At 36.2% G+C, this 11727-nt stretch overlaps 1 protein-coding gene across 1 annotated transcript in view; it reads right to left on the bottom strand.

Moving 5' to 3' along the window:
• The window catches only part of LOC110457052 (ADP-ribosylation factor 1-like), a 28948-nt gene extending 17663 nt beyond the window's left edge, over positions 1-11285 (bottom strand). The window contains exon 1 of the mRNA XM_021508151.1: positions 11082-11285. Within this exon, the coding sequence (XP_021363826.1) occupies positions 11082-11139 (58 nt within the window). The 5' untranslated portion in view covers positions 11140-11285. The remainder of the gene's footprint in view (positions 1-11081) is intronic.
• Positions 11286-11727: the final 442 nt, after the last annotated feature.

The raw sequence follows: 11727 nt of genomic DNA on the forward strand, positions 1-11727 counted from the left end.
CCCCCCCACACACATCCCCCATCCCCCACCACCAATACCCCCAGGGGTCACAGTCATTAATACAATATCAATGTTGAGTCCCTATGGCCCAATAGACTGAATTAGGTTGATAAGTGAAAGAATTGTATAAAGCAATAGAAAACAATGTGTTTTATTTATTGACTCTTCATTTTCTTGATTGATTGAAAGAATGAAATTGGATGTTCGAAAGTTTCACACATGAATCATTGTCGAAGAACCTAGCATAAAAGATGCGTTCTAAAAATCTCTTCAAACATACCCTGAGTGTTATATATATAAGTATATTTATCACAACATGTACTGTGTTATCCAGTGACTATACCCATGTCATATTTGTTTGCGTATTAACCCATGTAATATGACCTATTAGCCCTGTGATTGGTTGTAAGTTTCAATTGTTCAATTAATTGTGACATCACGCCTAGGACAAGTTCATGACATGACAGACTTAATTATGCATTGTAGTCAAAATGGCGGCTTTTTACATTTCAAGGTTGCATGAAAATTGTCGTTTTACACGAAAAAATGCCACAAATATTGATTATGTGATAAAAAGGATCTTACACTCATTTTCATTTCATATGAATTTTATGAAACTTGTCAAAAACAAATCATTTTACTCTGTATAGCTTGTCAGAGACTCGCTAAATTGAAAAATTCTTAGACTCGTTTCATTAATCTCATATGAAATGGAAACTCATGTAAGATCCTAAATGTACAACATGTTCAATGTTACATCACTGCTTCGATTCTGACAACATAAGGTTTATGACTTAGAAGATATTTTTGGTAAAACATCTGAAATTCATTGTATGTAATATATAGCTGTATATATACATACAGTATGTCAATTTCCCCTCCAGGTCTACTCCAATTTACCCAGTTGTGATATACATTTCATTACTGTCGGCTGGTTGCTAGGCAACCTCCCTAAAAAATGGCTGTGAATCTGTTTCCTGTTTATACGAAATGAAAACACAATGTACAATGTGGGGCCTGTTCCAAAGGCTCTTTATATCAAATAAAAACAGACAGCTAATTTAGAAGAAAAGGCAACAGTTTTGATATTAAATCTCTAGCTGACTAGAACTAAACATTGATTCCCAAAAAGCCATTTGCTATTGTATATATAACAAAACATTTTTCACATTTTTTTTTCCATATCCTAACATTATTCCAGATTGAGACTGAGAAACTGTTTCTGTTGTGGGAACAGGAGGCTAGACAATTTTTCTCTACTGACAGTGTTTTACTGATGATAGGTTTGGAAGTTAGAAATTAGATTTACTGTGGTCCCTTACAAATAAAATTATATATTCTTTCACCAAATTTGATACATGTAACGAAAACAATTTTAAATTTGATTTTTTTTTTTTTTTTTATAGAATGATAGATTTTGCTTATAGCTGCTGACATTTTTAACAATTTCCGTTTTTTCTTATGACTCTTTTAGAGAGTCTAAAATTCTTTAAAACAGGCACAAAGGACATGTATTGTTTTACTTCTTATCGAATAGTGATGCAAAATACACACCTCATATATAATAACTTCAAACAGGGTCAAGGTCATTTTACTTTACACAAATCTGGAAGCAATGTAAGCTAACATCACAAGCCAAATCGTGTTCTGTAACACATACTTTTTATAAGATTTTCATTTATTTGTGCAGGTCATTGTCTTTTTTTATCCTTGAAATTTGCAGAAAAAAATGTCACTACGCTAAGAGGAATTTTAACATGTGTGAGACCCTTGACCTAAAAAGTAGGTCAAGTATATACGTAGTTTGTTTGGACAAACTTGTCTTCATACTATAAGTTATAGGACAAATTTCATTACCCTAGGTATCATGGTTATTCCTAAAAACTGCTTAAATGTTAAAACTCATTTGAACCCTGTGACCTTGAAAGTGGATCTAGGTAATTCATTTTGATAAATTTGATAGCACATTTTCTCAGCTCAGGAAAAAGTATATGGTATACCAAAGGTATACATTAATAGGTTTTGGAAAAACTTCACATTAAGTTTGTCTAATATCTGTAATTAGCCTTTAATTATTTATTTTTACAAAATCATCAAGGATCAATACAGACATTTCCTAAAGAATAATATTTTATGGCTGTGTGTGCTCACCATGGAGATATGACTGTGTGCTCACCATGGAGATACAACAGTGTGTACTCACCATAGAGATATCACTGTGTTCTCACCATGGAGATACAACAGTGTGTACTCACCAAGGAGATACAACAGTGTGTACTCACCATGGAGATACAACAGTGTATACTCACCATGGAGATACAACAGTGTGTACTCACCATGGAGATATCACTGTGTTCTCACCATGGAGATACAACAGTGTGCACTCACCAAGGAGATACAACAGTGTGTACTCACTATGGATATATAACACAGTGTACTCACCATGGAGATACAACAGTGTGTACTCACCATGGAGATACAACAGTGTGTACTCACTATGGAGATATAACACAGTGTACTCACCATGGAGATACAACAGAGTGTACTCACCAAGGAGATACAACAGTGTGTACTCACTATGGATATATAACACAGTGTACTCCCCATGGAGATACAACAGTGTGTACTCACCAAGGAGATACAACAGTGTGTACTCACCATGGGGATACAACAGTGTGTACTCACCATGGGGATACGACAGTGTGTACTCATCATGGAGATATCACTGTGTACTCACCATGGAGATACAACAGAGTGTACTCACGATGGAGTTACAACAGTGTGTACTCACCATGGAGATATCACTGTGTTCTCACCATGGATATATAACAGTGTGTACTCCCCATGGATATATAACAGTGTGTACTCACCGTGGAGATACAACAGTATACAACAGTGTGTACTCACCATGGAGATACACCAGTGTGTACTCACCATGGAGATACAACAGTGGGTACTCACCATGGGGATACAACAGTGTGTACTCGCCATGGGGATACAACAGTGTGTACTCACCATGGGGATACAACAGTATGTACTCACCATGGAGATACAACAGTGTGTACTCATGGATATATAACACAGTGTACTCACCATGGAGATAGAACAGTGTGTCCTCACCATGGAGATACAACAGTGTGTACTAACCATGGAGATCAACAGTGTGTACTCACCATGGATATATAACAGAGTGTATTCACCGTGGAGATACAACACTGTGTACTCACCATGGATATATAACAGTGTGTTCTCTCCATGGAGATACAACAGTGTGTACTCACTATGGATATATAACACAGTGTACTCCCCATGGAGATACAACAGTGTGTACTCACATGGAGATACAACAGTGTGTACTCACCAAGGAGATACAACAGTGTGTACTCACCATGGAAATACAACAGTGTGTACTCACCATGGAGATCAACAGTGTGTACTCACCATGGATATATAACAGAGTGTACTCACCATGGAGATATCACTGTGTTCTCACCATGGATATATAACAGTGTGTACTCCCCATGGATATATAACAGTGTGTACTCACCGTGGAGATACAACAGTGTGTACTCACCATGGTGATACGACAGTGTGTACTCATCATGGAGATATCACTGTGTACTCACCATGGAGATACAACAGAGTGTACTCACGATGGAGTTACAACAGTGTGTACTCACCATGGAGATATCACTGTGTTCTCACCATGGATATATAACAGTGTGTACTCACTCACCATGGATATATAACAGAGTGTACGCACCATGGAGATATCACTGTGTTCTCACCATGGATATAGAGATACAACAGTGTGTACTCACCATGGATTTATAACAGAGTGTACTCACCATGGAGATATCACTGTGTTCTCACCATGGATATATAACAGTGTGTACTCCCCATGGATATATAACAGTGTGTACTCACCAAGGAGATACAACAGTGTGTACTCACCATGGATATACAACAGTGCGGACTCACCATGGATATATAACAGTATGTACTCACCATGGGGATACATCAGTGTGTACTCACCATGGATATATAACACAGGGTACTCACCATGGAGATACAACAGGGTGTACTCACTATGGAGATATAACACAGTGTACTCACCATGGAGATACAACAGAGTGTACTCACCATGGAGTTACAACAGTGTGTACTCACCATGGAGATATCACTGTGTTCTCACCATGGATATACAACAGTGTGTCCTCACCATGGATATACAACAGTGTGTACTCAACATGGATATATAACAGTATGTACTCACCATGGGGATACATCAGTGTGTACTCACCATGGATATATAACAGTGTGTACTCACCGTGGATATATAACAGAGTGTACTCACCATGGAGATATCACTGTGTTCTCACCATGGAGATACAACATTGTGTACTCACCATGGGGATACAACAGTGTGTACTCGCCATGGGGATACAACAGTGTGTACTCACCATGGGGATACAACAGTATGTACTCACCATGGAGATACAACAGTGTGTACTGACCATGGATATACAACAGTGTGTACTCACCATGTATATATAACAGAGTGTACTCACCATGGAGATATCACTGTGTTCTCACCATGGAGATACAAGAGTGTGTACTCACCATGGATATATAACAGTATGTACTCACCATGGATATACAACAGTGTGTACTCACCATGGATATATAACAGTATGTACTCACCATGGGGATACAACAGTGTGTACTCACCATGGATATATAACAGTGTGTACTCACCGTGGAGATACAACAGTGTGTACTCACCATGGAGATACAACAGTGTGTACTGACCATGGATATACAACAGTGTGTACTCACCATGGACATATAACAGTGTGTACTCACCGTGGAGATACAACAGTGTGTACTCACCATGGATATATAACAGTGTGTACTCCCCATGGATATATAACAGTGTGTACTCACCATGGAGATACAACAGTGTGTACTGACCATGGATATACAACAGTGTGTACTCACCATGGACATATAACAGTGTGTACTCACCGTGGAGATACAACAGTGTGTACTCACCATGGATATATAACAGTGTGTCCTCACCATGGATATATAACAGTGTGTACTCACCGTGGAGATACAACAGTGTGTACTCACCATGGAGATATCACTGTGTTCTCACCATGGAATTAGTGCTAGAACAAACTGAACAACAGGTGACCATAATCAATATCTCGTTCGTTTTACAAAGATTATGGGTTTCAAATCAGTAATCACGTACCTAAAATTATATGCTGATGTTACCAAACCAGGATTAAATGCTATTTGTATTAATTCTTTTCCCCATTACGGTACACAGATACAGCAAATGAAGGCTACAGAACAAACCCATTTACACGCTGACATGCAACAAAGGCAGGCTAAAATCAATGTACATGTAGGTGCCTCACGCCTCCAACCAAGTACTGTACAATTCTGCTCCAGGTAACGGCCGTCGTGTTAGAAGATTACTTACATCTTCAGGGAAGAATATATTTTAAACAAGCCTTCATGAGATGGAATGGTAGCGATCAGGTTCAGTTTTCCTATCATCACATTCACGAAACACCACCATAAACTAGAAACATTAAAATAACACCGAGTACAATTTTACCTGCTATGCTGTGATTTCATCACATTGTGATATAGAGAATTAAGGATCCCCATACCACTGCCAAAACTCTAACTACACATTGGAAACTGCTAGTCAGGCATGACTAAAGCTTCGATGAATCATTTCGGCAAAGAAAACCATACCTTGCAGGACTTTCATAAAAAAAAAGAATTACTGAAAAATAACAAAATATAATCAACAACAGTATTCTGATCGTAAAAATTCTGTGAAGTAATATCGGGATTCAAACTCTGGAATTAATTCAGATTGTTGTATCATCGCTCTTATACCTGCCATCAATAATGTCTTGGCACAACTGTGCTGCAACTAATATACCTAAAACGAAATTAAGAAAAGGTTACTATTTTATATGAAAAACCAAAGTGCAAAGGGCCAGGTATCCTTAATGAGTGGTAGTACAAGGTAAATTCATATTATTCTTACTATGCTGTTAATATTCTTGCCACAGACCAGGATTTTACAATGCTAAATCATTTCTTCACAGGAAAAGGGAAAAGAACAACGACCAACTTCACACCTTTGGCCGGACTCGGCACATAAACATTACATCCAATCCTGTTAAGGTAATAGAATTGTGTCACCATTTCTCAGTAGAATTTCTTCAAATTTTGTAGTTATATTGCTTTGAAGTAAAGAACATTTTCTGCCACAAACAAAATGTTGGTTGTCAGAATTTTAAGGATTTTAAATGGAAATTTATGTAAAAAGGAGTGAATTTTGAAAAATAAATGAAAGACACAATTTTTTGCAAAATAATGTCAATAAAATAATGATACTGCCATAGATTAGTATTGCATTAATGTATATCAATTTAATAAATGTTGAAATTGTGTAAAATGAATTATCTATGAATGATTAAAAATTGACACTTTATATTAAACCATATACACATAGTAATTGCATGGAAGAGTTATCTTTCTTGAAAAACTTCACAGTAGTGAAATAGGTAGCTGGTTTCCTGAAGTGCAGAAAAATGGACACATGTGACTCATTGATAAAAAAACACCTGAATTAATGTCTGGATTGCTTTGGAATACTTTAGTATTGAAAGAACATACTGTTCTGTCAATAATAAACATACAATATTCATCAGTTTAATATTAAACATTAGAATAAGCGGAAATTGTGATACTTTCTCCCTATATATACATTGGATTTTCAACTAGGGATGTACTTCCTACTTCCGTTTATCAATACACTCCTATGACCTTAAGTGTCTGGTGTGTCCGACTGTGGGCATTGATTTATACTAAACACTTCTAACCTAACTAAGCCAGGCTTTCAATCTTTTACCGTGTGTCTGTCTATTTGTCTTGTGAAAGAAATACTTTTCGGCTGTTACCCTAGGAAAAATAATTTCAACAGAATTTCACAGCATACCATATCTTATTGCTGTTGTTACGAAAACTCAGAAGACTGCACAAAATAATTTCGATAAAAATACCTGCATCCATAAACAATTACCTATGGCCAGCAAAAACATGTGATGACATCCACCGAGATACATACCTACATGTAACGTCATATCAGGAAGAAAAATGTTGAAAATCTATAGTCTCACTGACAGTTGGGAATATTTTGTAAATGTAAGCAATCAATTTTATTAATTGATTTAAGTTATATGTTAACTTTATTTATTTTACAACAATTATGAAACAACATTTTACAACTTATACTAATCACTCTTGTTGGCCCGAATGATAGCGCGCGAGAGGTCTTAGTGTGGGAGAAAAACGGAAGTACCTGGAGAAAACCCACGTGGTCAGGCAGGTGACCCCATACCTTCTCACGTCCGATCGGGGAATCGACCCCCGGCCGCCTTGAAGAAAGGCAAATGCGCTATCCACTGCACCACCAGACCACCGTAACTAAATTATAGTTTCAGTATGCTCTGATGTTTAATTATCCTAGAAGAAAAGTCCTTTATTTGTAAAAGAAACAAAATCACTTACTTATTTTTGTTTACCCTAAACAAAGCTAGAAATGATATATTACTTTACATGATCATAAAGGTTATTTATGTTATTAGATAATAAATTATGTTTACAAAAACAATGTTCAGTAATATTGTAACAGGATCTTGGTAATTTTTAAGTAAAAAAATGCAGTCTGGTGTGTTATTTATTTCCTGTCTTGTTTGTGTTAATTGATCCTTGCTATACTTACATGTTAAGTACTCGGTGTGCTTGGCTTTAGGAGATACTTGAACCTGGGTCGTAAATAGTGTGTCAACATTGTCTTTGTGGGAGCTGGAGAAGACTACAGAAAAACAGTGTCGGAAATCTAGGGTAATTACCAGTCTGATAACCTTTTTCTCGTCGGTTGTCTTTGTGGCAGAAGACTACAGAAAAATAAAACCGTGTACGTAGGAATCTAGAGTACCAGTCTGATAACCTATTTCTCGTGTGTTGTCTTTGTGGGAGAAGACTACAGAAAAAATAAACAGTGTCAGAATCTAGTGTACCAGTCTGATAACCTATTTCTCGTGGGTTGTCTTTGTGGGAGAAGACTACAGAAAAAATAAACAGTGTCAGAGTCTAGTGTACCAGTCTGATAACCTATTTCTTGTGTTTTGTCTTTGTGGGAGAAGACTACAGAAAAAATAAACAGTGTCAGAATCTAGTGTACCAGTCTGATAGTTAACCTATTTCTCGTGGGTTGTCTTTGTGGGAGAAGATTACAGAAAAATAAACAGTGTACGTAGGAATCTAGCGTACCAGTCTGATAACCTATTTCTCGTGTGTTGTCTTTGTGGGAGAAGACCACAGAAAAACAAAACAGTGTAGGAATCTAGCATACCAGTCTGATAACCTATTTCTCGTGGGTTGTCTTTGTGGGAGAAGACTACAGAAAAAAAAAACAGTGTCGGAATCTGGAGTACCAGTCTGATAACCTATTTCTCGTGTGTTGTCTTTGTGGGAGAAGACTACAGAAAAATAAAAACAGTGTAAGAATCTAAGGTAACATACCAGTCTGATAACCTATTTCTCAAATATAACTTCTCAAAATATCAAACAACTTGGGAATTCTGGTAATGTACGTTTTACTGATCTCAGCATCCAGAAAATGTCATCATCAACCAATGCTATAGGACAACGGCAATATTTGATTTTGATATTATTTCCTACGATTCAGATGCATTGCCTTGTTGGCCTGATTTACTTGCATTTACCATCATGATACCAAAATGATTCATACCTGGGCAAAGTGATTTATACAATAAATGCAGTCTTTGGGTGGGTGATTGTAGGTAATGAATTCAGTATTTTCAAAAAATATTATCATGAAAGCAGGTTTGTTTTAAAAATTGTCAATTTTATCAACAAAATGTTTCCCAGAAGTCACAGATTCAATTCACAAAATTGGAAGGACAGATTGACAGTCACACATGGATGAGCAGAGGTAGAAATTATTTAAATAGTACCACTTTTTTGTGTCATCAGTCAATAACCATGTCTAAATTTCTGTCCTCGTGCGATATTTACAGATTTCACAGTAAAAGAAGAATCTCGTTAAACCTCACTGACTTCAGTGTGAGAATTTTATCAGTGGCCCTGTCAACAACGTCAAGTATCAGTGCCCAGTCATCTAATAGGAGCCATATACCAGTTGTTCATTCTGTAATTGACAAACTTAATGTTGCATACTATAAACACATAAATGACACTTCAGAACCAGATAAGGCCAAATTAAACCAATCTTTGTTTCCTGTTACCACATGTAGATGCCTCGTATCAATTGTAACAATGTTGTTCCATGGACTTCACAAAAATAAGGGTTTTAGATAGCTTTTGTAATATCCTTCACATATAAGTATACATATTTTAGGAATAACCTCAACACTCCCATACCCCTGTCCCCTCCCTCAAACCCCCCTCCCCNTGCACACACACACAGTGCCCTCCATCTCCTGAACAGCTCAGAGTGGATTGATGTTAAGATGGTCAGATTAAAGGAGCTAGCTATAACTAGCTACTACGTAGCTTCATTATTGTATTTCCTTGTGTGTACTGATATTGACCATCGTATGACCTTGACCCCTCGACCTGGCCACTGTTGAGTTTGTTTTCACACCAATAATTTATCAGGGTAGTGTGGAACTCAGAAGATTTTTTATGGTAAATAAATGTAAAACTGATTTAGCAAGAGCCCTATAGGGCCTGTACATCTCATCTAGCTGTACACGATTTCTGAACTATACATTTTTTTTTTTTAGAGGCGATCGTGTATTTGAAACTGATTTGAATAAAAACAAAACTTGTTAAACAATAATTAATTAGAGAATCATTTTTGCATTGTCATGTCAAAATAATGAAATTCTTCAGAAAAAGTGAAAAAAAGGTAGTAATGTATATATGCATGTGTTGAATAATGTTCGAATGCTGACACTGGCATATTGAAACTTTGCACTATAGGGGCAAAAAAATGTGAGATTTTCCGACCCTTGATAACTTCCATTTTTACAGCTTAATACTTCATATGAACAATAAAATCGTCCTCAGATTTAGATTGAGGTCAAATCTCCCTCCTTCCAAAGTCTTATTTTAAATTTTACGAAGGTCTTTCTCTCCGACAACATTCTTACAAAAACATGGATGTAGCACTTGACCCTTGCAATATGGGAACATAATACATATATTCATTTACATATATCTTATGTTTATAGTAACAGGACAATTTTTTTTCTTTTTTCTTTGAAGGATTGTTAATGAATAATATGTTCTGTTGGGGTATAGTTTCTCAACTACACCGTGGGTGAGTTATATACAATCTATCAATTTAACACGGATGAATGACCACCATTTCTTTTATGATACAATATTTAACCATAGCTAATTAACACATAATTAACTATAATCCTTAACAAAAAAATAGTTTTTGGCAAAAATTGAAGAACTGTTAAGAGATTGGCATTCATAAAATTTTAAGATTTTAGATATTTCACATGATCTGAAATAATCTAATTATTAATTAAATTAAATTATTATATATAATTTGACAAAGTGTAGTAACTAAATTAGATCATGGACTTTGATAGCAATCCAATATACTACATGATTAGATGTTTATAAATGTTAGTCATAAAAACCTTAATTCAAACCTTAAAGCTTTCAAACAGGAACGTTAACATACACAGGTTTTGTACACACAAAGACGTACATGTGTATATTGTAAATTTCATAATCAGGTACTTTTGTGTCGAGCATCACAACACAGTTCCAATTAGTCCCCTAGCTATAATAGGCTGTCATAATACACAGACTCTCTTATTAATAGTGAGAATATATGGCTAGTACCCGACCCCAAGTGTAAATCTACTTACACATGTAGGCTATACATGCAGCCGACATGCTGTTAGCTTTGCATGTGTCGTCTGTTGAATTGCTGTGTGTTCAGCCTCGGCACATATCAACATAATTACACTTACCTAGTAATAACACCCGGACCTCCTTATTTCTGAAGATTTTTGTCCATATAGCTCCCATGTTTCACATAATCTATGGTCATCTCATGGTAGTGTCCAGTGTCCGTACCAGTCCTAACACGGACAACATCCTAAACCGTCTGTCCGGTCGTGTAAAATCATGATGGTTTGCAAGCAACCACAGCAGCAAATGCTGCAATCTGATTGGAGTCGATATAGCACAGGTGCTATTTTTAGATCAGCTTATATTACTCATGGCTGTACTTTCGTTTCGTCAACAGGGAAGTATGCTTTTCTATTTTTCCGTAGGAGTCTTGCAAGAACACGTGTTGTTTGTGTCTGAAGATAGTGAATCATTTCGTTTCTCAATGTGATAAGTTGAATCATTATTTCAACGTATTTCGATATCGCTCACGTAGTAATTTAGTTGAAAAGAAATATTGAAATCGGTTTATCTTTGATTAACTTGATTAAGTCAGGGACGTACAATGTATAATGGATATAATGTCCCTGATTAAGTAAACTTTGGATTTCAAATTTGCTAACGGTAACAAAATAGAAATGAAAATACAGACAGCAATTTTTTGTTCAATTCAATATTGTATAAACCTTTTTCAGTAACCTATATTTTGCACACCCGGCCCCGCAC

The sequence above is a fragment of the Mizuhopecten yessoensis genome, unplaced genomic scaffold (assembly GCF_002113885.1).
Source record: "Mizuhopecten yessoensis strain PY_sf001 unplaced genomic scaffold, ASM211388v2 scaffold9021, whole genome shotgun sequence".
Taxonomy (NCBI): domain Eukaryota; kingdom Metazoa; phylum Mollusca; class Bivalvia; order Pectinida; family Pectinidae; genus Mizuhopecten; species Mizuhopecten yessoensis.